Here is a 27861-nt window from a genome sequence, read left to right on the forward strand (position 1 = left end):
GTCTTCCAGGGGCTCGTTAATGACGTGCTTCGGGACATGGTTGACCGATTTGTGTTTGTTTATTTAGGCCATATTCAGATTTTCTCTCAGAATATGAAATACCATGTCCAGCATGTCAGAAGGGTGCTTCAGCAACTGCTAGAGAACTGACTGTTCATTAAGGCAGAGAAGTGTGCTTTCATGCACAATCGGTTCCGTTCGTGGGGTCCATAGTTTAGTCCGAGGGGGTGCCCGTGGACCTGGTTAAGGTCAAAGCGGTTTCCAATTGGCTGACCCCAGATTCCTGCAAGGCCTTGCAACGGTTTCTGGGGTTTGCCAATTTCTACTGTCATTTTATTAGAAACTACATCCAGCTCGCCATGCCTCTGACGGATCTCACCTCCACCCGCTCTGAGTTTTTCTGGTCTCCGCAGGCAGAAGCCATGTTCTCTAAATTAAAGAAAAGGTTTACCACCGCTCCTATCCTTAACACTCCCGACCCTTCACATCAGTTAGTGGTGGAGGTAGATGCGTCAGAGGTCGGTGTCAAAGCGGAACGTAACGAACGGAAATACGACATCAGTAATAGAGAATTGTTGGCTGTCAGATTGGCCTTGGGGGAGTGGTGCCACTGGTTAGAAGGTTCTGAGGTACCTTTCGTGGTCTGGACTGACCATAAGAACATGGAATATATTCACAGAGCGAAACTTTTGAATTCCAGACAGGCTCGTTGGGCATTGTATTTTACACATTTTAATTTCTCCCTCTCTTATCGCCCAGTCTCCAAGAATCTCAAGCCCAATGCTCTATCTCAATGTTTCAAAATCGAGACCTCCACTGCTCCGCCAGACACCATCCTTCCCACCTCTCAGGTGGTGGGTATGGTCTCCTGGGATCTGGAGGCCAAAGTCCATTCTGCGTTACGTGGCACCGTTTTGCCTGCCAGTTGTCCAACGTGTCTGTTATATGTTCCGTGCTCGGTCCGGACTCACGTTCTCCAATGGGGCCACTCATCCAACGTCGCCTGTCACCCAGGGGCCACTTGAACCCAGATGCTCATTAGACAGCGATTCTGGTGGCCGTCGTTAGCGCAGGATGTTCGCCGGTTCATCTCTGCTTGTCCCATTTGCACCACCAACAAGACTTCCTGTCAGCCCCCGGCCGGGCTCCTCCAACCGTTGTCAGTCCCTTCGAGACCGTGGTCCCATATTGCCATGGAGTTTGTCACCGGCCTCCCCCGTCCCATGGTAATATGGTCATCATGACCATGGTGGACCGGTTCTTGAAGGCAGCTCATATTATTCCCCTCCCCAAATTACCATCAGCGAGGGAGAGAGCGATTGAAGTTATTAATAACATCATCCGCATTCATGGCCTCCCGGTCAATGTGGTTTCTGACAGGGGACCCCAGTTTGTGTCTCGGTTTTGGGCAGAATTCTGCCGACAGCTGGGGGCTACGGTAAGTCTGTCTTCTGGGTTCTATCCCCAGACTAATGGGCAGGCGGAGCAGGTGAATCAAGTGCTTGAAAGATCCTGCGCTGCGTCGCCTACCGTAATACATCTTCTTGGAGCGCTTTTTAAGTCTGTGTCGAATATGCTCACAATTCCTTGTCGTCGTCTACGGGGCTATCACCCTTCCAGTGTTGCCTGGGTTACCAACCTGCCCTGTCCAACCTGTCGTCCGATCCAAATTACACCTCTCCACTCCCGTCCCTCCTCCGCCACGTCTAGTGGAGGGTGCTTTTGAACAACCACACAGAAAACAATTATTTTCAACAAAGTTATTGTATAGTGCATTTTTTTTATAAAAGCTTAGAATCATTGTGAAAATGTTTACCAATATTTTTTTTTAAGTAAGAATAGTAGTAGTTTTTTTAAGTTTTAAGTAAGAATAGTAGTATAAATAAATTAAAAATCTTGAAGTTCGTTTACTTAAGTGTTTATGACACTCAGGTCTCATTTGTCTTCCAGCATACTGAGATGTTATGAGATTTGTTCTAGCTGTCACTAAGTGCCTGTAATTAAAACACTTGTATTTGTATTTTAACCTTTTACATTCAATAAAGTTTGCAAGAGTTCAGATTACTAGTGACAAATGAGGTGTACAGGGTACTGATTACCAAGCCACTGTTCTGTTTCAGCATCTTGCCTTATTCTGTATTCTGCAGATGAGTGGGTTGAAATTCAAAGGGCATTTTGATTCTTGCAGATGAATAGTGCAATTTTTTTTTTTTTAATCATTAAATATGCAAAAAGCAAACACTCTGTCAGCTGTTCATGTTCACACACTCAGCATTGTTTTTCATTGTTTTTTTCTTTTTCAAATTGCCAGCAGCTTATTCAGACTTTTATCAATACATGCATTCACTGGGAATTAAACCCATGACCTTGGTTTTGCTCACACCATGCTCTACCAACTAAGCTATAATCATATCACTTGCTGAAAAATAAAAAAATTAAATACAAAAATAATATATATATATATATATATATATATATATATATAAAACATTTTTTTTTTTTTTTGTAGCCCATTGCAGCACTATAGACCAGCATTAAATTGAATTTTCATGCTAATAAGGTTCTGCAGTGCCAAAAAAATTAGTCTCCATCCCTCCATATTCTATGCTATATTCTGCTATTCTTTCTTTTGTTTGTACTCTTTCTCTCTTTTTCGAGAGTCTTATATGTATTTGTTCTCTCTGGACTGATTTATTGTCTCATTTAAGCACTTTGTGCTCAGTGTCATGGTTTATTCTATTGTGAGAGAGTGATCACCAACCTACTGCCATATTCAAAAAGAGGTCTCAAAGCTCCCATTGCTCCCCAAATGTGTGTGTGTGTACATATTCGCATGAGTGCTTGTGTGAGATTATTGCTGTGGGGCAGTGACTGTGATGTGCCAGCAGAGTAGAGATTGATAAATGTGGTCACTGGCTCCTGTAATTCTCCCCGCAGAGACTGATTCAACAGTGATGGATTATATATGACTTAATACTCAGAGAAAAATTCTGGCTGTCAAGGGCATGTTTATATTATGTGTGTGTTTATAAGGACATAGATTGTGAGTGATTAATGTTAACTGTATTGGCTTCATTCTAATTTTATCAGTGTCTGTTTCCGTAGACCCCAATGCTAACCCGTCGTCAATAGAGGACAGAATCAGCCAGGAAGCCAGCGAACTAGAGAAACGACTCAGTATACTGTCTATTTGTAGCCAACACAGTAGTGCAGGTAATAAAAGAATGCATATATGAAATATACTGTACATATTGAACAGTTTTATTTTAAATTTAAATTCCAGTTGTAATTAGTTTTTGTTCAAATGTAAAAATGCATTAATGATGTTAAAGGGGTCATATAATATAATTTTTTCAATTATTTTTTTCTCTGAGGTCCACCTATAATGTTAGTAAAGTTTTTTTGTGCCAAAAACAGAACACTGAAAAAAATAAATCTTCTGTGGTTTATATATATATATATATATATATATATATATATATATATATATATATATATATATATATATAAACCACAAAAGAATTAATATATAATATAAATATCTTAAAACAAGAAAAAAAAAACAACTTTAGAAGCAGAATGACATAAGCTATTAAGTCTTGCTTAGTGAGGTTTATGTGTAAAACCAGAAGAAAAACAAAACTAATTGCGAATGAGGTGAGAAAAATAAACTTGTTTTCTCTTTGAATCAAACAGTTTTTTCTTGTTAGCATAAAGGTTACTAAATTTTGTTATATTTCTCTGATAACAAAATGTCTTTTATCATTTTGCTTCACCAGTAAACTTACTTTGTTTTAAGAATGTTTAGATATTTTTATTGGAAAGCAAGATAAAAAAATACTCCCTAAGAAAATGATTTTTTGCAGTGTAATATTTTAGTTTTTATGACCATTTTCCATTCTCTCTCTCTGAGCCTTAGAATTAATGGTGCGTTCACATCATGTTGGAATTACTGTATTTACAAGATTCTGACTTGTAAAAAGCATTCAGGTCTTCAAGTTGTAAACTCAGAAAGCATCATACATTACAGTCTTGACATCATGCACTACAAAAAATAATTTCTTACTGAAACTGATTTATTGCAGTGTGTAAAAACAACCAATGTGGCAAAGGCCTGAACAGTTAGTGCATTTTTACTAAAAAACATTAATAGTAATTTTGAAACATATGTATTAAATCACGACAACTCAAGTAAGATGAAGAGTTCATTCATATCAATAACCTTATAAAAGCTCTTTTATTCTACATGGGGCAGGGACACCTCATGGGGGCAGCCATGTTAGCATCACATGACCAGCTGACTACTCGCTTAATCTCAGTAACTGCCATGTTATTGGACACTTTTATTCATGCATTAAATTAATCCTGGCTTACAGTGCATAGTGAACTTCTACAGTAGCATTGGTAACTGAAAACTACTGTGTTTGAATGATGCAGCATCCAGGCAACTAGGTGTCAGTGTAAGCAAAAGTAAGCCACTTTGACATACTTCAAATAATTACTGAGTGCATCCTTTAAAGGTGGTTTACATATACAGTTTCATATGGCATTTCATCATAGCCAGTGTTACCTGGAGCTTTTTCTTTATTCTTAAATATTTTTCAAGAACATATAGAGAGATGAATTAATGTAGTGATTTTACTGTCATCAACAACAAAGCCACACATCTAACTGTTTTGGCATTATGAGCATTGCCATAAAAACAAATAATTTCTCAGTTCGAGGAAGTGAACAGCTCCAGGTAGAATCTCATAATTACAGTATTTTCGATAGGTAAGTGAACACAGCATAAGTCTGTTTTTTTGCCTTTGCTGCCCTTCGCATGTGAGAAACAGCACTTTACTCCACAAAATCATTCAGTAACAGCCTCTTTGCAAAGCCTGAAATGTGCCACATAAATGGTAGAATTCTAATTGAAATGATCAGGGATTATGATAAAAAATAAACTTCAATCACTCTATCCTAAGATTGGGTGGCAGGTGCTACACACAGTCTGGAAAAGCACAAGGTTTTGTTTTCTTTCTTTGTATTATCTTTAGGTCTTCTGCTGTTTAGGAAAAATAGCATCCTATCCTGTTTTCTTTTTATTACCTCACTGTGACTGGGCAGGTCATGTTTCTAAACATCCAATAGGCATCTTTACATGGACAGTCATTTGTTGATACATTTATTTATGTGATGCCACATAGTTGTGGAGGTACAGGAGTCATTTTTGCAGCCCAGTTTCAGTCCATGTAAATGCTCTTTTTGAAATTGGGAGGATATTTTGAGCTCTAAATGTCACAGTATGTTTTCAGGGTCTTCTATATGACCTCTTTAACATCAGACCCTATTCCAGATTTTACATTTCAGATGTCAATCATGTCAATCATATGTTAATCCCGCCTCCTCTCTGTCATGATTGTTTAGCCTCCACCTTCAGTTATGGAGCCTCCTTGGCAGGAGATGATAGAAGCATCTCTAGTTCCTCCTCTGAGAACAGCCACTCTGATAACAGCCTGGGCAGCCGCCTGGCAATATGGCCTGAGCCAGTCAGACATCCTACCCCTGTAGAGCCTTCGTCATCATTGTTAGGGCATGCAGGTTTCAAGAACACATCCTGTTCTGTCAGCGCATCCAGTGACGAGCGTCTATATGGAGCAATGATGGGCGGACTCCAGCCCCCATCCAAACCACCTCAACCTAGAGGCCTTCAAGAGGCAGGGCGCCAGAGCTCAACTGACAGTGGTATCGCCACAGGGAGCCACTCCTCCTACTCTGGAAGCTTCTCATCTTATACTGGTAGCATGGATATTGGGCATGGAGAGACTTATGAGTTTGGATCCTTGATAAGCCTCCCTCAAAACACCAATTCTCAAAACTCAAACTCCCTTATCAACACTCCAGTACGGACATTTCCCATCATACCTGAGCACAGGTCATGTGTGTGCCCACTCAGAGAGCCTGCTCAAATGCAGGCCACCCAATACGAGGTACCTAATCCAGCTCTGCAGCATTACGATATCCCTCGCCGGCTACAACACCACCACACTTCCATTCAGGAATCTTTGACTTCTGCAGTCCAGGAACTGAGGCCTGAATGTGGAACACAAGAGGACATCCCAGCAGATGTCACTCCTAAACAAACTGTCCCAGTAAGATTCAACTGGTGTGGGGAAGGAACAGCACCCCCTGAAGGCACCACCATGCCACAACCACAGCCAACCATCTGTCCTGAATGTGGGGGAGGAAAGGTAACATGATTTGTTTACTTGTTGCTTTTATTTATTTTTGTGTCTTTATGTAGGCAGATGCTTGATGATTATAAATAGCTGGTTACCCTCCATATGTTATAGTAAAAGGAACTCGGATATAAAGAATTTGCACAGCAGATAATGCAGCCCAGTGCAGCTGATTAATCACAAACAAATCTGGTATCTGCACAGATATTTCTGAGAAATGTGTCCTTTGTCAAGTAAAATATATAAACTATATATAATATATAGTGCCTTCACTACATATTAACAGAAAGGCTGTTTTGCTGAGGGTAGCCTATACAGCATTAAAAATGTGTTATTTATTAAATGGCTATTTCTTGAATATTTACGTTAGAGAATCCCGATTGTCAGGGATGGACTGGGACTAAAACAGGATGTTCAGATGGTCTAAAGGTGCAGCCACACTACACTTCATTCTCCATTAATTTCCATTCAAACGCATCCGAACATGGGAGACCGGAAACACAAGCTCTTGCAAAGAAATTTTGGTGAACTCTTACCTGTGAATTCAGATGACATGAAGACATGTGACCAATAGAAGACTGAAATTTCACACACTGACCTTTTGGCTCAATACAAAGAATACATATATAAGAGCTGCATGTTTTTATTCTTGCATGAAAGTGAGTAGATGGTATATTGTAACATTTTTATCACAATATTATTTGTATTTTAATGTATTATTTATTAAAATGTGACAATGTATTATTTTTTAGCATGTGACATCATCTAAAAAAAAATTGCATGCTTAAAGTCTAGTGGAACCGCCCCTTAAAAGTAAGTGTCACATAATGAGATCATAAGGACACAAGTTGAAATTTTATAATTTTAAATGTTATTATAATATTATGTAATTTTTAATTTAATGAAGTTGTGGGCTCATTTGATTGCATTTATTTTGTGATTTCACTGACTAACTTGATTAACTTGACCTATACCCTATGGTTTTAATATAACATTCATCCTTCACCATGTGTTGCTTCTAGCAGGTGAGGAGACTCATGCACAGATAGATAACAGATGGGGCAGGGAAGTAAAATACAAGGAGCTGCTTGAAATGCTGAATTTACCAGCATCTCATGCTTAATGTTTTTCAACATTGATTAAATAAAACGACACACATGATTGGGATGTGAGTGGGGGGGAAGGCACTTCCTTCCAAACATAAATTCATGAGCTAATTCAGTTTCGCCTTCTGGAATTTCTTTGGGGTTTTTAGCGGTTTATGATTTATGAATTATGTTGAGTGTGAATAAAATATGACCTGGTCTCATAGAATCTTGTTACTAAACCTACCTTTAATTTTACAAAATAATTTGTACATGGCTTGTTGTACGCATTGTGCATAGAGGCACACAACAATGACTTGTATTCCCTTTCACACAAATCACAAGTAAAATGGTAGATTATCAGTTCGTAAACAATTACTTTTCACTCTTTTCCTCAAAGTTCCATAAAGCTATCTTATGACATCTAAACACTTTTACTATAGTGCATGACTTGAAAAGAGATACATTGTGATACATGTTTGCATAACATAAATAACTAAATTTTACATGCTTGTTTGTGCACGCTCAAATTGCACGGTTGCTCAACTGGTCATTGCAGTGGTGATACAAAGGACCAGGGTATGAGTCCTGAAGTGCATGTGAGTCGCACGTGAACCGAAGGTGTCATTGAAGCAGCACAAAATGACATGGTTGCTTCAGCAATTGTGTTTTCATGTCACAGTTACTTATTACCAGCCGCGGCCCGTGCGTTTTAAGTCTAGGCCTTCAGTGCGTTTCATGCCATTAAGAAAACACAGTTTCACAATGAATAAGACACCGTATGCCTATTATACATTATGTGGCAGTCAACTAATAATACCAATTGACATTTTAAAAACACGTCCACGCACAAAAGCCAGAACCAAGGAGGTCTAATGCCAAGAAAAAGCTCTCTAATAATATTTGCGATTTAAATTTTGCTTGCAATATTTAATTTTCAAAACTTGATCCGACACTGAATGCGCAAGAAGCCTAATTTATACTTATAAAACTACTGATGTTGCTATTACAATGCAAAAAGCACTTACCAATTTGCTTGAAGTGAAAATCAGCCCTCCTTTCCTGTTTAATTAATCAATCGCACGATAATGCAGAACATCTCGGGTTTTTAAATCCATAAGGATCTCTTTATCAATGGTGATGTGGCAGTGATGACAGCCGTCTCGTCAGCTAGATCTCGCGCTCTTAAAGCATGATTGCGTCACTCAAGGCTAAAGACCACACCCACCAAGAACAAATAAATCAATCTGATTGGCTGATGAATCTGACTTTAGATGCCCATTCTCTGCAGTGTTGAGGGATTCTGTGGAAATTCTGAAGGCCTGATGGGGTGGAGCTCAGATTCATGCGCTGTTTTGGCTGAGGAGGAACATAGCTTCGGGCATGCGATTTGTGAAACAGTTGTCACACTTGCTTGTAATCATCGAGGAATAAATTGTGATTGGATAAACTTTTTGTTTTTTGCTATTCGTTTGTAGATGAATTAGGAGTGGAAAGCGATTGAAAATACATAGGCAAAAATGTCAGTGAGAATGAAAGGATGAAAAAATATTTATTTATTAGGCATGTTATGCCAGCAGAGAAGGCTTTGCTGGCCCTGAGAAATCGCCACTGCTTACGACACTGTCGGTTAGGTTTCAGGTTTAGGGTATGGAGGTAGGTTTTGTAGCATTAACCTTAAAAATATAATCTGAAGAGACTTGTACAACATAAATTACACACAGTTATACAATAAGTGGGACTTTTTGAGCCCTTGTTTTATAATTTACAGTTGTCAGATTCGCTAGGCACTTTAACGTCGTTGTGGTAATTATCATTCTTGTTAGCAACATGTTCATTTTTGTTCAATTCTAATTTTCTTCTGGGTTTTAGGACAACAAATTTAACAGGTCTATTGTGGAGGGCACGTGCCCCAAGTCTATGCCTTGAACATTACCACTGTACCAAAAACTTTCAATTCCAACAACAAATATATCAAATCTTTGCAACACAGATCAAGGTTGTGTTGACTGAGCATTCGTCTTTCATTATGCTCTCTTCTAATCATGGAATCCAGCGTTCCAGTAGCACTTTGCGGAGTGAATTTAAATGTGTTTGTCATCTCGCCACAAGCTCTGGGTTGATCTGAGAATGCAATAAAGCATAAAAACAGCCTGCTTTTACCAAACAACAAACAAAAAACTCAGTGTTTTCCCCATTCAGCGCAATCAATATTTCAATCTGAAAAATATCTCACTCTCAATGCGGTGGCACACACCTTTAATACATGCGTAGAACAGTTTGTTAAATAGCTTTTGGCAAAAATTTCAGTCAAAGCTGAAATTAAAAGCAGTGCAATTCATGAAATTAAGTGTACATTGTTCATTGCAGCCACATGCATGAAATAAACTACACTTGTGTTGTACATAGCCCACTAAATTTAATGTGCTAATCCTAACCCATACTGTAGATAAATCCCTCTTCCACTTCAAACCTCTCACCTGTACTTGCATTATCAGGCAAGTCCTGTTTTCTTATGGAGAAGTATTAGTTTTTGTAGTATACAATTTGGTATACACTAGTATTCGACTAATAGTGTAATCGTTCTGCACCATCTGGCCGATTAAATATCACAAATTGATTTTCCTTTCTGCATTTGCCTGCCACGAACAATGCTGATTTATACTGTACCTTCCTTAAAAGTGGCAAATTCACTAGACAGTTACGCCAGTTTAGCGAGTGGTATTATAGCACAAAACCCTGCATCTTATTCACTAACCACCCACAATCTAGTTTAAGCAGGCGCAGTCAGCGTTGAAATTGCACTGCATCTTAAGTATTTAAATTAAGCCGTTGTCATTCCTTTCTGCATACTCTTTTCTATGTAAATATGACTTACAGATTGCACTTCTATCACTATGACTCACAAAAATTGCCTGCCACAATTTACATCATGCTATTACCGCCAGATGAAAGCAGGCGGTAAAATTAATGTTATATAAAAGAGATGGTTGTGTACATTTTCCATCGATCATATCAGCAGTAATTAATCCAATAATGATCAAATGAATGAGAAGTGTTATAACCTCACATATATTCAGATGTGCGGTGTAGTCAAGTGCACTTTGGCATGTTTAAGAGATGATTCAGGTGTCTAGATCACAATAGTCAGTGATGCTGTTCAGTCCTGCCAAAGTTTGTCAGATGACAGTGGTCTGCTGCATCCTCCACTGTATAGCATTCAGAATCGGCCTGCAATATCGGAATTTCCCATGCCAATTGCGCTCAGCATTGATTTTGTGGGTGCATTTGCGCCTTTACCTGATCTCCATAATCTTTTTAGTGAATCAGGCACTAAACCTGCTCAGACCATGTGCAAATAATCAGCGTTTTTACTGGGCCAGTTCATTCTTAGAAAATTACCCCCTGAATCTGTCACCAAATCTCGCAGTTACAATTGAGTCCAGTGGGGGGTGCTGTGGGTGTGTGTCGTCAAGGTGTTGGATGAGAGAAGGGATTATGATGCCATCTTTGGGGTCGTGTCTAGAAGGTAACCTCCCGTTTACCTAAAGTCTCACGAGAGCTGCATTGGAGTCCTACAAAACTCTACACCTTACCCAACCCTAAACCTAACCCTAACCGTAACCCTACCATTAAGTCTAACCCACATTAATACCTAACCTTATTAATGTGAATCATACTCTCGAAAGACTTAGGCTGCGGGGGTGTTACCATCTAGACACTGCCCTCTTTGGCCAAGTTGCAAGTCAGTTGTGGCAATACTACTTGAATTATAATGTATTGGTATTCGGTTCTTGCTGGAGTAATGCCTACCAATGGACAAGGATCTGCTTTTATGGAGGAAAGAAAATGTAAACGGTACAAGAAACTCGTAAGCTTATCAGACCAGTATGTGCGTTACATATCTCGTTACATTTTTCTAAAATAATGTGATAGCTTTTATGTAGACTAGAGTTTATATATGAGCATTGCCCTAATGCTGTCAATATTGTTGTGTATCTATGTAAGCTCCAGGTGACTGTAAATTTGTTTGATGTTATTTTGAAATCTTTTTTTTTTTTTTTTTTTTATATTTATAAATGCATATTGTTCATTCAAGAAAAGCGTAGTTTGTTGAAGTTAGCTTATTTTGAAACCTTTCTTGGTAACTTTTGTGAATAAAACAGAATATACATTTCACATATGTGTTATATACTTGCATTTGAATTTACCAGTAATCGATTACTCATTTTTTGTGGGTTAGAGTACTTGACTACAAATTACTCAAAAATGCTCATCCCTATATACAATAATATGTATTTTCTAATAGAGAAATATCTTTCTTAAAAGAGAACTGACAACCTTCTAATGTCTATCACACTCAACAATGATTTATTAGACAACATTCCAAAGCAAATGCAAGAAAATGGAAACACTGGACAGTTTTTTAAAGGTAAAGAAAGGTCTTTGTATTTTACAAGGGCTTACATGGTACTGATTTTGATTAAACATTCTTGTTTAATACAACAGTGGTTTTGAAATATTGTAGAACACAGTTGATGTTTATAGTTTAATAACATTTTAAGAGACTTAAATAGCAACTGAAATGCCTGTCATTTTTAAAGTAAAGAACTACAGCTTTAAACAAGTGCTGTTACTTTGGGCTTTCTGAATCAGTTGTGTGTTTCTTGTAGGTGGAGGAATGGAGCAGGTGTGGGATGAAAAGCAGTTCTGAGAAGCACAAACCTTTTCATGAGACTGTAGGTGAGCATCATACAGTAATTTGGTTTTGAAATGATAATGATGATATAGGCCTCTGAAGACATGATCCCCTCAGTTAGGATCGCTGGTCTTTATATTGAGTCAAATAATGATACTTGAATGTCGTTTCAACACAAAGCGCAAAAGTAGTGTCTCTTTCTTCCTTGAGTACTTTGAAGCTTTACAAACGGACCACCTTGATGTCTGTATTAATTGAAAATATGTTTTTATTCTGGTCTCAGCATTGACATGTTAGAGCTAAACCTAGCAGCCAGGAAGAGAAATAGCAATATTTCATTATCACTGGATATCTCTATTTGTGTGTAACATCTTAAGTCAGTGATTGTTTTCAGCTGATTACATTAACAATTTACATTTTGGAGCATAAATCAAGCTCAAACTGAAAGAGTGTGCTCAAATTCTGAATTAGGAATGGCTTACTTATGATTCATGCCTGGGGTTTTGTCCTGCTCAGCAGATCCAAAAGGCAATTATGAGCACATGACATTCATGACTGATGCATCCAGGTGGCCACAGTTCATATCTGGGGAGTATGGTAATTGAGATGCCCCTACTTATATTACTGTCTGATCACAGCATTCATTCATTTTCATTTGTTGCTGTGTATGAATTCTGTTTGTGTTGTTGCCTTACAGGAAGTATGCTCGCCTTCCCTGGGGAGACTGGATTGACAGTTATTGACAAACTTCAAAGTGATTCTGTTAATTATGTGAATATTCCCATCAGTCCTACATCTAAACGACAGCTGCATTACATGGAGTTGGATCTGCAGGACCGTCAAGAGTCAAGCCATACTGTCAGAGGTACACTGTTCTCATGTTTACCATACTCACTTCTGATATTTAAATTACAGGCTATAGGAATATCATGGCATCTAATGTGTATCCATACACCGGATGAGGTACAAAATGAGCCATTTAAGTGGCATAGTTGATAAAGGTCTGGGCTGATAACCATAAGGTTGTAGGTTTGAGTCCCAAAAGGGACAATCCATGAGTTACCACCATTGCACCCTTGTGCAAGGCACTTAACATCAGGTTTCTCCAGAGAGGTTTCTCAGTTGAGCACTTTGTAGCCCAACGCTTTTTTTTATTTTATTATTATTATTAGTTTATTATTTAATATTGAGGAGGTGTAATGTAATTATAAGTACACAAGCACCATCAGCACATATGGAACGTTTTTTAACAACTACATGGTTCCAACAATTTTTAATGTCTAAACAATACAATATACAATATGAATCTTTGCTGTCTGTAGTTTTGGCTTTTTCTGGGTATAAAAACAAATTACTATTGCAGCTGTATTGAGATTATTCTAAAATATTAAGTATCTTACTTAAGCCTGCACATTTAAAAAAAGAAGCTACAACAAAATCCATTGTTTTTCTTTTGTGTTTGTGATAGCGTCTGGCTCCAGCACTAAATATGCCCACATTGATATCACTGCTACCGAGACAGCGCAGCGAGTCGGAGCCCAGCATGCACAGGGTCGAGAGGAGAGACTTCACGAACTAGAGCAGAAGAGAAAAGGAACGCTCACCTGAACACACTCATGACAATACAAATACAGTGGGGTCCAAAAGTCTGAGACCCCTAGTACTTCTATTTTGCATTCTCTTCTAGTGTCATTTAAAATGTATTATCTACATAACAATTTGGTTGAAAAGTTACATTGAAAAATGTACGTGAATTTCTTAGTATTTGGTATGTTGACAGCACTCGAGCTGAGATGGATTCCACAAGTTTGTGCAAAACATGATGATCCATGTTATGCAAGCATGATTTAACAATGTTCCAAAGAGCATCTTGTGTGCAAAGGAGTTAACAATGTCACAAATTTGCTTACATTTCAGTAGTGTTCTAGAAATAGTGCAAAAAAAAAAAAAAAATTCTTCTTTATTTTACATAATAACTTTTCTCTGTTACATTTTTTCAAAGTCCTAAAGGTTTGTTTCTAGGTTTACAGTGGCAAGAAAAAGTATGTGAACCATTTGGAAGTAGTTGGCTTTCTGCATTAATTGGTCATAAAATGTGATCTCATCTTCATCAATGTCACAAGTATATAGTATAGTATACTTAAGCTGACAACACACAAACAATTATAATCTTTCTCTTGAAGTCATTCCACAGCATCTATTTTGGGTTAAGGTCTGGGTTCTGACTGAGCCACTCCAAAAGATGGATTTAATTTTTTTGAAGCCATTCTGTTGTAAATTTACTTCAATGTTTAGGGTCATTGTCCTGCTGCATTACTCAACTTCTACTAAGCTGGCGCACAGTCACCCTGACATTATCCTGTAGAATATCTTGATAAACTTGGGAATTAATTTTTCCTTGATGATGTCAAGCGGTCCAGGCCCCCATGCATCAAAGCAGCCCCAAATCATGATGCTCCCTCCACCGTACTTCACGACTGGGATGATGTTTTCATGTTGGTATGCGGTGCTCTTTTTACACCATAAGTAGTGCTGTGTGTTCTTCCCAAACAATTCAACCTTAGTTTCTTCAGTCCACAAAACATTTTCCCAGTAGCGTCGTGAAGTGTCAAACTGGTCTTTGACAAACTTCAGGCGCGAAGCAATGTTTTTGTTGGAAAGCAGCGGCTTCCTTCGCGGTGTCCTGTCATGGACATCATACCTGTTTGTTTCTGTATAGTAGACACATGAACGGAGGTGTTAACCAGTTCCAATGATTTCTTTAAGTCTTTAGCTGTCACTCTGTTTTTTTTTTTTTTTTGAGCCTTCTGCAATATGCCCTTTGAGTCATCTTGGCTGGACGGCCACTTCTAGGGAGAGAAGCCACAGTACTAAATCATCTGTCCACAGTTAGAAATCTTTTCTATAAATGGAGATGATCATCCAAGTTCTTATTTGTAACCCTTTCCAGCTTTATGCAAAGCAACAATTTTTTATCGTAGGTCTTCTGAGATCTGTTTTATTGTTTGGCATGTTCCATGTCAGCAGATGCTTCTTGTGAATAGCAAACTCAAAATGTTTGGGCCCTTTTTAAAGTCAAAGTATCTCTAACCCACACCTCCAATCTCTTTTTATTAATTTGATGCCAGGTTTGCCAACTCCTGACTCTAATTAGCTTTTGTTGATGTCATTATCCTAGGGGTTCACATACATACAACCTACACTGTGAATGTTTGAATGATGTATTCGATATGTACAAGAACAATTCAATAATTTGTGTGTTATTAGTTAAAACAAATTGTAACTAAGATGATCAAACCAGATTTTAAGAAAAATGTATACATAAAGTAAATTCAGGTAATTCCAAAGGGTTCACATACCTTTTCTTGTCACTGTAAAAAAAACAACAAAACAACAGCTTTTCAGACCTTGTAAACCCCACACACTTACCTTACAAGGAATACATTAATGACTACTTGCTATTTACTTTTGCATTGTATTCTATGTGTAACTTTGTAGTAACTTGCCATGTGTAATATTCGCATGGAATTAGAATGTTTATAAATCTGAAAACAGGTACCAGACATGAGTTCTTTGACTGTTGACAACTGTAAATATTTTTTTGTTAGTGACCAATTCTGTTCTGTACATTTACATATTTCATAAGAAACATGTTGTATTTATTCAAATATTATTTTCTGACATTTATATATTATATTATTTCGGTAGTAATAAAAAGTTATCACCTAACATCATTAACCAAGGTTGTCCATTAAATGTTCCAATACCACATCAATGCAAGATGACAGAAGACACAAAGTTTGGGCAGTTTTATTTATCATCAAACATTGACAGAATGAGGAATGGTAAAAATTATATTATTTACAGAGATCACATTCATTTCTAATAATTCTGTAGCATGTTGGATTGTGCAATTTGTATAAATATGAAGCCATTGCAAAATCATTTTAAATTGCAAACTTCTGTTAGATTAGTAATAATGGTACTGTATCTAAACAATTGGTGTGCCATTTATATAAGAATTTAAGAAATCTCAAAATGCTTAAATGTTGGAAATTAAAAAAGAACATTAGTTAATGTGACGAGGAGGGGGGCATGGCCGGGCTGTGAGGATGCACGCCCGGCGCTGAATTGTCCTAATCAGCCAGGAGGGGGATAAAGACGAGCCAAAGGCGCCAGTTCGAGAGAGGGACATGCGACTGCTGTGTGTGTGTCTGTGTTTATTTTTAAGTTCAGTCATGTCATTAAAATTATGTTGACTGTTCTGCCGGTTCCACCTCCTCCTTGCCCATCCTGTGAACCCCATAACATTGGTGCCGAAACCCGGGAAGTAGGAGAGATATGCTGTTGTGGAGTCAATTGCTGCAATGAAAGCTTTAAAATTGTTAAAGTGAAATCTCATCAATTTTGATGTGGCCTCTTTGGGACACACTGGAATGTTAAATTCTTAAGCCTACATGACTGCAGGATGCTCCACATGCTTTAGTGTGTTTGGTAAGTTTAGCAAGTTGTATTATTAAATATACATACATTTGGCCACAATTAATAAAATATTATTTTAGCAATAACACTATACAGCTAACAAATACATCTGCTTGTAAGCATTTACAAATTGAAATGGAAAATGAGCCTAAAACATAAATAAAAATCAGTACCAAGAATTACCAAATAAACAAACTTCCCAATTCAAACTGCTAAATACATTTACCTACAATAATGCCCTATCTTTCAAGACTCATAAATCATAAATGTTGGAAAACATTTTAGAATTCAGGGGAGAAACCGCATATGTGACCTCTGAATGATTATAACTTGTAGTAGTTTTGTCACTATGGCAAAGAAATGGTAATCAGAGTTCATTGTGTTGCAATCCATTTCGGGAAATCTTATTAGTCAAGTCCTGCAAGTGTTTCTTCATCTATAAAAAAAGAACAGTGTGACATAGCATTATTACAGATTTTAAACAAAACAGATACTGCATAAAACTTAAAAACAAATAAAGGATTTTTGCTGCTTGTTCAATTTATTTAATTAAAATGAACTAAAGCAACACAATTTTAGAACATTCAGGCACATTTTGATGTCTTTGCATTCTATCCATTTAAGCCTTCGTTGGTCTGGCTGATCTTTCAGACCCATTTAGAACCATATTAAAAACGGGTCAAAGTGACCCGCAAGACCTCGTAAGGCTTAAATTTGTAAAATGGAAGTTTACTTAATCCATTTGAGTTGGGACTACATAAATACTTTTTGTGGTGTTAATGTAGCATTGATGAAACTGGGCAAGGGATTTCCATTTCCCAGCATGCTTAGCATGGGACTCGATAGGGGGAGTAAATGTATAAATTAAGTGTTATTTTATGTCTTTTTGAGTAAGATGAATATAAAGGGGGATACTCGTTAGTGTTATGTTTTGTTATGTTGAGATTTAGAAGAGTTTCTATTATGTCTGTAATTAGGACAGGTAGATGTCGCATATGAAATTGATTGCTCACTTCATTGAGCAAATGCTGTGCTAACCATAACAAAGTTACTAAACTACACTCTCTAGTGCTTCCAACCAGAATGTATTTAGCATGCTAACATTCTCTTTCACTAGTTAGTACACAAAGGAATAAAAGAGATTTATCTGAGTTACGCTAACACGTTTTATTTTGTTGGGTTTACCCAATTCAACTAGGTTCTTTCTACACAAAATGTTCATGTTGAGATTACATAGTAGAGGTTGACCGATATATAGGATTTACTGATTAAGCGGGCCGATAGTTGCATTTTTTAAATATCGGCTTTCAGAAAAAACGTTATTTTTGGTTTAATTTCTCCGTGGCCGGCGCTGGAGGGTTCTACAGTCTAAACTCCTTGGTTTAACAATATAATGGCACCCTTTAAATGTTGAATGAAAAACAATCACTGACTCCTCATGGAGTTTGTTGTGCAACGTGACTAGACTATTTATAGAGAAGGATGCTTCAAAAGAGAGTTTGAAACATCGACAGAGAAAAGCCAAGGTATGTATACAATACACATTATAATTATTGTACAGTAAATCAGTCATCTGAGACAACCAAAGGTGGTTTGATAATTAATTTTATTTTAACTAATCATTGAACTGGAGAATCGCATTGCCGACAAGGTGGAGAGGACGCTAACATTGGAGCTATCATTAGCTGTTCGAATGGTTAGAACAATGTTACAAGTCAAGGATGAAAACTGCCTACCTTCCCTCATAATACGCTGTTTTGAATAAAAATAAATCACTTATGAATTCATGCAGATCCGCTGAGTTTTTTTTTCTGGGGTTGAGGGGTGTCCAAAATGTTCCAGTCAGGTTATAAACATGAACGCTCCAAAGAGGTTTTGTTGCAAAGCAGATTTATAAGATAATTATCAGTAGTAAATCAATCATTAATGCCAACCTTATATGAATATGCTGCATGAGTTTTTGCTTTTACTCGGCTGTTCACTTGCTTCAGAAGACCAAGCACTAACATATTACATTACGTGAATGCACGTACACAGGAACAGTTTTATAGTTTTACGTTTGATAGTTTTTTGACTATAAAGTTACCAAAACTTTTCTCTGTTCTAACAAAATGAACTTCTGTCCAAGCTTCCTTATTTTATGACATAGTTATGTACAAAAAAACTAAACAAAACGTAAGAGCATGGTAAAATAAATACATCTGAAATATAAATTTGATATTGTATTATATAACTATTTGCCATCTCATGAATGGGTTCATGTGAGCGCACATTTAATATTTACAATGCCATTCTAAAATTACCTTTAAAAAGACAAGACTTGAGTAGATTTTATTTCTATCCCTTTTTATCTCTCCCTTTCTTGTACATCATTCATATATTTAATATGACAATAAAATACAGTAATAAATATTGTCAGTAGTGAAGAAGCATACATCAGCTATCTAGCTTTGTAAGGCAGTGTTTTATATTTACTGCTGAACTACAAACACATTTGACCTGTAATATTTTCATTCATTTCAGATGGCAAAGGCTTTAAAGAAGATACCAGTGTGGGAGAAAGTGACACTTACTAAAGTTCAGCACTATTTTACATTGAGTGAAAAGTTTTCATACATATTATAAATTTAAAAACTATCAGCCGATTAATCGGCTATCTGCATGTTTTCCCACCTTAGTTATCAGTATCGGTAAAACCCACTATCGGTCGACCACTATTACATAATAATTGTAAGTAAAGAAAACTCATTTCAAACATGTGGAAACACTGTCCATGATTGAATCAAGTACAGCCAAAGAGCATTTTTTTTTAATATAAGTTTATAAAAATGTAATGAATAAAATGTTGTATTACTTGCTCAAAAGAAAGATGACTACTGTTAAAATGCAAGTACTGTTATTCTAAAACCCAGTTAATGCCTCTACCTTGTATCCCATTTCTCGTGCTTTCTCAGCAAGAGTGTTGTATTTCTCTTTGTTTCTCATTATGTGTTCTTTGTCACCCAATGCTTCGACATGCTTCAGTTTCTGATGTGACAGTTCCAGCTGCTCCTGATAGTGCTGGTGCTTTTCCACCTTTGTTTCAAAGTGTCCAAGTTCCTCCTAAATTAAAGGTTAAAAGAATTAAGCCTGTGGGTCAACCAGCTAAAGTCATGCCAATGTTTTGAGAACAGAATATTAGATTACATTTTTCTTTACTTATCTGTGTTTGTTTTTGCATATATATTAAATGTAGGCCAAGCTTACTTTAAGAGAGCCAAGTTCATCCTCAGTAAGATTAGATCTTTTCGCCATCTCCCAAAGCTCTATGACTCGTGGCTCCTTAAATTCTGCCATAGGCAAAGACATGAAAGAGAGAGATATGCTCTTCCATCATACATCAGAAAATCACGAGGAAATTAATTTATGAAACATAGATTCAATCTTTGCAAAGGTACGGACCGCTGTCAGCACTGTAACCCTCATGGGTGATCTTGCGGAGCCGTTCAAAGCCCTGGTTTAGGTTTCTCATTCTCTGCTTCAGATCTGAATGTTTCTGATGGAGAACATATTCCTTCCCTTCACCCTCCAGAGGGGTGATTACATTCTTTTGGATCTCTGTGAGAAAGAATGGTGCAAGAGAGAGATGTATTCATCTTGTTCCGAGATTTTAAGGCAAAGATTATGAGAATCTGCACAGGAGGTTAAATTTATAACAGTCCCTTTCTTATCTATTGACAAAACATCTATAAAAGGCCAACCTGAAAGCATTTATGTAAAGTGTCATACAGACACTCTCATTGCCACTAACAAAGATAACAATCAGTAAAAGGGATCCTGACACATTTTAGGATATGTTTACTCCTGACCGTAAGTACTAGTTTAGGTCCTGATGTTATTACCATTCTTTGAGCTCCTAAAGAACAACAGTTTTACAGCAGCCTTGGTTCTGGAATTTTGTCAATTCATTTTCTCCATAGGGATTTTACAGAAAATCTTCAATAAATAGTTCTTAGCCTTGAACCAAACAAACCACCTCAGAGATTAATCACAAATAAAGAAATAATATTTTAAACAAAACAATTAAAGAAAGATTTTTTTTAATGCTTTATGCTGTTTTCTTTTTTTTTTTTTTTTTTGCCTGATTCTCATTTCCCAGGCAACAGCAACTTCTCTGATTGCTGATTGGTGGATCACACTTCAGGATTCTGGGTAGTGTAGTTCTTCACCAGGAATTCAGCAATTAAACACAGCTTTTTAAAAACCAATCTTGGAGATTATGGTCTGACTTAAGGTCTATTACGTATATGTTACTGCTAAAAAAAAAAAAAAAAAAAAATAAAAAATCTCTATATAGAAAATGAACAGGATTGTTACTTCTGGAACCATACTGTTGCACTCTATTGTCTTGGCACCACCAAACTTTTACCTTCGGTCCGGCTGACAGTATCCATGACAATGTTATACTCATTGATCTTGTCTTTGTGGTGCAGGAATTCTCTCTGCAGGCTATGGAGTTCCTCTTCAGAAAACTTTCCAGACGTTTTGGCCTGACGATCAAAGGTCATAGAGAATATTAAAGCAAAGTTAGCTATGAGAGAAAGTGCTGTGCTTGTAAACCTGCTAATGAGTTACAAACTTTACAAAACAACTTTAACGTAGAACATTCAAACTCCAGTAGTTGCTCACATCGATTTCTCTGGACACATGTAGCTCACCTTGTTCCACAGCTTGTCCAATCTTGGGTCATCAAATGTATCTCCCTCTTTAACATCATGATCCTTTAATCTATTGCTGTCCAACATCCGCGTGTCTTTTTTCCCATCCATTCCATACTTTGCCAAAATAACTGTGCAAGCACATTAAGTTCTCTATTTATTATATGTATATTAAAGTCATTTTAGTCAGCTTTGCTTTACATCATAAAGATAACAACATTTCCCTTTACATTTGAGGCTGTCATTGTACATTTCAGCTATCCTATTATGCAGATTTCAAGGTATAATAAAGATAAACCTGATGAAATACACTGCCTGGCCAAAATAAATTCACCATTTGGATTTAAATAAGCAGATACATAAGAGCCTATGATTGGATCATTATTGCAGTGATTAATATGTTTCAGCTGGTAACCATTCTTTTAACCCTAACTGATGCAGTGTGTAGCTTCTCATTTCTTAAACAACCATGTCAGAAGACGTATCCCGTGGTCGTGGAAAAGATTTTACTGTGTTTCAGAAGGGGCAAATTATTGGCCTGCATCAAGTAAAGAAAACAAATAAAGAGATTGCTGAAATCACTGGAATTGGGTTAAAAACTGTCCAACACATTAAAACCCGGAAGGATAGTGGTGAACCATCACCTTCATGGAAGAAATGTGGTCGGAAAAACATCCTGAATTATCATAATCGGAGATCACTAAAACGCTTGAAGTCACATCATAAAAAAATTGTCAGAAGAACTCACGGCTATGTTAAATAGTGAAGGTAAGAGCATTTCCACATGCACAATGCGACGAGAACTTACAGGATTGGGACTAAACAGCTGTGTGGCCACAAGAAAGCCACTTGTTAGTGAGGCTAATCGGGAAAAAGCTACTACAATTTGCTAGGGAGCATAAAGTTTGGACTGTGGAGCAATGGAAAAAAGATAATGTGGTCTGATGAGTCCAGACTTAGGCTATTCTAAAGAGATCAGGGTAAGAAAGGAGGCACATGAAGCGATGCACCCGTCATGCATAGTGCCACTGTACAAGCCTCTGGAGGCGGTGTTATGATCTGGGGTTGCTTAAAATGAAGTCAGCTGACTACCTGAATATACTGAATGACCAGGTTATCCCATCAATGTATTTTTTCTTCCATGACGGCACAGGAATTTCAGAACTACAATACCAAGATTCATTGGGCTCAAATTGTGAAAGACTGGTTCAGGGAGCATGAGGAATCATTTTCACACATGAATTGGCCAAAACTGAGTCCTGACCTTAACCCCATTGAAAGTCTTTGAGATGTGCTGGAGAAGACTTTACGGAGTGGTTCGACTCTCCCATCATCAATACAAGATCTCGGCCAAAATTTAATGCAAATCTGGATGGAAATAAACGTTGTGACATTGCATAAGGTTGTCGTAACAATGCCACGATGAATGCACACTGTAATCAAAGCTAAAGGCGGTCCAACGAAATATTAGAGTATGCAACTTTTTTTTTGTCCAGGCAGTGTAGTTATTACACTGTCTCACTCCTGGATTTCAATTAAATACAGTTTAATGCTATACCTTAGAAACCATGTTAATTTATCTCAACCAGAAGAAAACAGTAAAATCCTACTATTAAAACTGCGTCTGAGCTTGGCTTCTCTCTCTCCATCCTCGTCCAAGCCTTCTCCTTTTAGCTTTTTCCACTGAAGTTCATCTTTCTCCTGGATCTTTAGATCACTGTGTAGTTCTGACAGTCGCACCGGAGCAAGCTGCATCTAAATAAGAAAGACAGATAGTGGACAGTCTCAGTAAATAACATTATAATGCCCAAAGAACATGAAATAAGAACTGAGTGATAATGAAATGCTTGTTTTAGACGTAAATGCAATGACAAGGACTATCTGCAGCAATTAAAACAGTCCAATATCATCAATTCGTTTCAGACAAGTGAAAGATTAAATGTTTATTCATTTGTCACATTACTTACCCTTACTGCCTTTTCCCAAACCTGATTAAGTTTGGCAATCCTAAATTCCACATGATTGTTGCCTTCAGATGCCTTTTGTTCATTAATTTCTTTTGAGTACTTCCCTGCGATTGCCCCCGTAATGAAGAAAGAAATCAAAATGATATGGTGCATTTTCATTCTGATATACCATTAACGAATTAGTTATAAAAAATTAAAAAAAAGTAGAGAAACTGAGTACTGTTTTCTACAGCATCTGCAGCGGTATTTTCAGGAAGCGTTGCGAAAAATCATATGGCGTTCACGTGCCTCTTGCGTGTTGCATCATGGGGGTTGTAGTTTTCAATATCTTGGTAAGTCGCGCTTTGGAACGAGAGACTCGAGGTTAAAAGACTGCAAATCCCAAACAGCGCTGCTTGATCGTAACCTAGTAACAAAACGTAAAGGGACTTTGAGCAAATACTATATCAGTCCACGCACTGAAAATAACGGGAAGACCCTTTGCTGCCGGATGATGGCAAAAGTTTATTTTTTAATTGCCCACTAGATTAGATTTCACAATCACTTTTAATCATTGCCAAAAGTCTAATATCCCCTTTTTCATGATTGAGTGTTATTTAGTCGTAGCCCATCTGTTGATCCTCTAAAATAAAATAAAATTTAGCCATTATTTTCAGCTCTAGGGCCACTTGATGAGTGTACCAGCTACCTACAGTAGTGGCCAAAAATATTGGCACCCATGGTATGCGCAAAGAAGGCTGTGAAAATAAATAAATAAATAAATAAAATCTGCATTGTTTATTCTTTTGATCTTTCATTAAAAAATAAAATAAAATAAAAATCACAAAAATCTAACCTTTAATTGAAGTAAAACAACTGAAACAGGGGAAATATCTCATTATGAAATAAATATTTTTCTCCAAAACGCATTGGCCATAATTATTGACACCCTTTTATTAAATACTTTTTGCAACCTCCCTTTGCTAAGATAACAGTTCTGAGTCTTCTCCTATAATGCCTAATGAGGTTGGAGAACACCTGGCAAGGGATCTGAAACCATTCCTCCATACAGAATCTCTACAGATCCTTCAAATTCAGAGGTCCATGTTGGTGGACTCTCCTCTTCAGTTCACCCAACAAATTTTCTATGGGGTTCAGGTCAGGGGACTGGGATGGCCATGGCAGAACCTTGATTTTGTGGTCAGTGAACCATTTTTGTGTTGATTTTGATGTGTGTTTTGGAACATTGTCCTGCTGGAAGATCTAAGGAAATGCACATAGGACGATGTTATTCATAACACACAAACTGCATAAGTGATAATTGTAACACGCTGTAATAAATAAAAAAAGCACTATAATGTGTATAGTATATATTTCATGTGTATATACTAATGTTAGTCAACAAACAACACACCATAAGATCTTGAAGCACAGACTTTATTAACACCGCCAGACTACAATGTAAACGTACTATTCATATTCACTGATATATGCCTCGGTTGATTTTTGTGTATTTTTCATGAGTTAAAAGCAGCTCTTAAATTCATACAGATGGGATCATCACAGATGTTTTTTTTTGTAATGTTGTGACCAAATCAGAACAGAGAGTAACATAAGCATTTGTGACTTCTGAATGAGAGATGTTTACAATGATGTACTGATAGGTGTGTGCACTCGCCGGTCACACATCAGACTCTATGCCGTACAGAGGTGAATTGTTGATTAAATATATTTAAATGTCCACAAAAGTCAAATTTGGCAATATTTGTGCTGACCTCAGACCTGTATACACCTTTCCTAGGACTTGGCATGGATCAAAAGCATTTCTTCTTCTTCTTTTTCTTTTCTTTTTTTTTTTAGGTTTTTCTTGATATCGTTTTACGGGTGTTTTTCCATTCACTGCCATTGTTTCCTCCCGCTGATGGTCACAAATATGCCGGCTGCGCGGAAAAAGTGGCGTCACTGAAACAGGTCAATAAGAAGTGTCTGATCTGTGTCAGTACAAAATGTTCAAAAGCTCACAAATAAAAAACACTTGTGTAAAAGGCTAAAACATTATAATATCCATTTAACAATCCACTTGACAATTTGGCATTTTTTCTGTTCTTAAATAATTAATAAAACATCCAATACCAGAAAGGTCTGACAAAAATGTAGAACCTAGATAACGTTTATTATCTATAATAAGTCTACTTTTTCAGATCAGACCTGACTTAAAGTTCACTTATTTCCGTAGTAGAGCAGAATCTTCACTATCGTGATATCATGCATGTGTGTCATATACAATGGAGATGTCCTTGGACCTTGTATTACAATAATGAATACAATTGCAGCCACCTTTATTTGACAAGCCAGTTTGTACAAAACAAAAACTTTTATTTCCAATTATTATGTTTAACTGTTGGTGCGCGCACACACACACACACACACACACACACACACACACACACACACAGAATAAACTGTATTGCTTTTCATTAAACTTTTGGTTTATTAACAATTGTTTTATGTACAGTATGAATGGTTTTTCAAACAGAGGGTTTGTTATATTTAGCTTCTGGGGACAATTTTGTTCTCAGCCTTGTGCGACCCCGCATTCACTGTACGCAACGCATAATTTAAATTAATTTAAACAGACTGATCTCAGTTCAGGAGAATCTGTGCTGTCAGTAAAGTGTTAAACTTTCCATGCACAGAGTCATGTGACAAAACAACTTGGCACCAATCACAGCAGAGTTTGTCTGGTAAGTTTTTACATTGAAATCTGTTTGAGTCAAAAGATTCTCTAGAGTTTCTAGTTTCATCCGATATGCCATTTAAAAAATTTGAGCAATTTATCGCAAAACGCCATGCTGCTAAACACAATGTACACTATAGTGGACAATAGAAATAGAAATCCTATATTTACTATGCATTTTCATACTGAGAAAAAAAAGTTGCTTTCAGGGGCTTTATATGGAGTTAGGATGAAAATAAGGTGCATTTCGAACTGTTCTGAGACCAGTGCAGACAGACAGCACACTGGAGGTTAAGTCATTAACTAAATAGCAAGCAAGGGAGCAACATATAGCTTTCCTATGAAACAAAGTGCATTCAATCCAAATTTCCAATCAAAAGTTCAGTTTCAGTCTACAGACAATGTTTGGACCACTCAACATGTTTACTTTCCCAATACACATGGTTTCAAAACAGCTTTACAGAAAATCAGCTATACTGTCTGTAACTTCTCAAAAACATGAATAACCAACACTCCTGGAAACAAAATAAACAATCTGATAAAAATCTGATTTTTAAAAAAAAATCATAATATCTATAGCTTGGTATTATTTAAAATTTCACAACTTAGTCCCACTGTCCACATATGTGGACATCAATTTTTAGGAAAACGATTTGCTCTACATTTTTTTTTTTTTTTTTTTGCATGTTTATTAGGTGCTACTAGTAACAAATCAAAAAGAGAATTAGAAAATGCACACAGCAGTCATGCTTGGGTCTCAGAAGGTTAGTCTATAGCCAAGTAAGCCCCCCCCCCCCACACGCATTACAAAACTGTAATGCAAGAATAATAGCAATGTATCAATGCACATGTGATTTGGACTCATTTCTCCCATGACATTATACTGTGCTACCTGTTGGTTTACATCAGCAAAGAAAAAACAAGAACTGGGAAGTAAACATCATCATCACATTCACTTTAAAGAGTGCAGCCGATACATCCTTGTTATACAACTGGGGAGAATATTCAATAATGTAATTCTTTTCTTGGCATGGTTTCTAGAAAATATATTTGTTTTACTCACACTGTTTTTATGCTGTGGTGGCAGTGGTGACAATGTAGCAATTCTGCATTTTAACATTCAGGTAATTTGTCCAAAACGGAAGGTCGGTAATCAGTAAAACTGGGGGAATATAGCTGATTATGGTAATACACTCATAAGACATTTCTCTAAAGAAAATAAGTAATCTATGCATCACAATGGCTTGGTTGCACAAAAATCTTTTCACGTTGTTCTAAATTAAACACTTTCCCCCACTAATGTTGTATTTTTCACATATAGCATTGTTAATGAATACAAGTATAAAGGGCATTGTGCAAGCATCAGGAAAACTGCACCCTCAAGCGATTCCATTACATAAAGTTTGACGCTGTTCTCTGTTTGTCGACCTTTAACGTAGTTCAGATTCCATTAATGTGCAGCAGAGATTGTCAAAGGCCTCTGTGTTCTACTGCCAGAGACGTCTGTGGGCGCATCGAGCCTAATGAATATACTCAATCACAGACAATGGGAACAACATCGTCATTAAGCGAGCAAACATCACATTTAAAGATGTTCTCCTCCGTCCATTAGTCTTCATTTAAACAGACCAGGGAAGATTCTTAAGACAAGTTGTCCACTTCTGTTTTGAACATTAAAACATTATACAGCTACAAGAGGTTATAGGAGAGCAGCCACTCACTGGTTTGCATAACTAACATGATACAAGACACAGTATTGAAAGATCAACAAAACGTTCTTTCAAGCATTCTCTCCTGCAAATCTTTTAGGCAGAATATTCACCCATAGTCTTAAAGACATGCCATAAATCTTCTCATGCCACCCCAAGGTTCCAGACCACAAGACAGATGAGAGACAGGACAATGAATACAGAATATTCATCTTTAGAAGAAAGAGGAGGCTTAAACAGCTAATCTCAGAGGTAGAACTTTCATAGCTGAGGAGATTCAATGGA

At 37.1% G+C, this 27861-nt stretch overlaps 2 protein-coding genes across 5 annotated transcripts in view; one reads left to right on the plus strand and one right to left on the minus strand.

Annotated features, from left to right (window-relative positions):
* The window catches only part of LOC127443893 (protein Dok-7-like), a 42695-nt gene extending 26968 nt beyond the window's left edge, over positions 1–15727 (plus strand). Inside the window, exons 6-11 of one of the 4 annotated variants that reach the window (XM_051702927.1) lie at positions 3106–3213; positions 5410–6233; positions 11980–12049; positions 12522–12602; positions 12703–12870; positions 13474–15727. In XM_051702927.1, the coding sequence (XP_051558887.1) occupies positions 3106–3213; positions 5410–6233; positions 11980–12049; positions 12522–12602; positions 12703–12870; positions 13474–13613 (1391 nt within the window). In that variant the 3' untranslated portion in view covers positions 13614–15727. Of the gene's footprint in view, positions 1–3105; positions 3214–5409; positions 6234–6591; positions 7710–11979; positions 12050–12521; positions 12603–12702; positions 12871–13473 lie in introns of those variants that run through there. The other 3 variants (XM_051702928.1, XM_051702929.1, XM_051702930.1) reach the window with 3 other exon arrangements.
* Positions 15728–15799: 72 nt separating this feature from the next.
* Positions 15800–23427, minus strand: LOC127443922 (alpha-2-macroglobulin receptor-associated protein-like). Its single transcript, XM_051702993.1, has 8 exons — positions 23152–23427; positions 22795–22939; positions 21185–21315; positions 20896–21016; positions 19929–20084; positions 19734–19816; positions 19413–19589; positions 15800–16923 (listed from the first exon to the last, which is right to left on the minus strand). The coding sequence occupies exons 1-8, from the start codon at positions 23308–23310 to the stop codon at positions 16855–16857; spliced, it is 1041 nt and encodes a 346-aa protein (XP_051558953.1). The 5' UTR covers positions 23311–23427; the 3' UTR covers positions 15800–16854.
* Positions 23428–27861: the final 4434 nt, after the last annotated feature.

This window comes from Myxocyprinus asiaticus, chromosome 7 (assembly GCF_019703515.2).
Source record: "Myxocyprinus asiaticus isolate MX2 ecotype Aquarium Trade chromosome 7, UBuf_Myxa_2, whole genome shotgun sequence".
Classification (NCBI taxonomy): domain Eukaryota; kingdom Metazoa; phylum Chordata; class Actinopteri; order Cypriniformes; family Catostomidae; genus Myxocyprinus; species Myxocyprinus asiaticus.

Bases quoted from the DNA above. Each gene is read 5' to 3' on its own strand.
- LOC127443922 (XM_051702993.1), bottom strand. From the start codon at position 23,310: ATGAAAATGCACCATATCATTTTGATTTCTTTCTTCATTACGGGGGCA. The intron at 22,940-23,151 runs GTAAGTAATGTG...TTTCTTATTTAG, and splicing joins TTTGGGAAAAGGCAGTAAGG to ATGCAGCTTGCTCCGGTGCG. The intron at 20,085-20,895 runs GTAAAAGTTTGG...TCTTTCTCACAG, and splicing joins TACTGTCAGCCGGACCGAAG to AGATCCAAAAGAATGTAATC.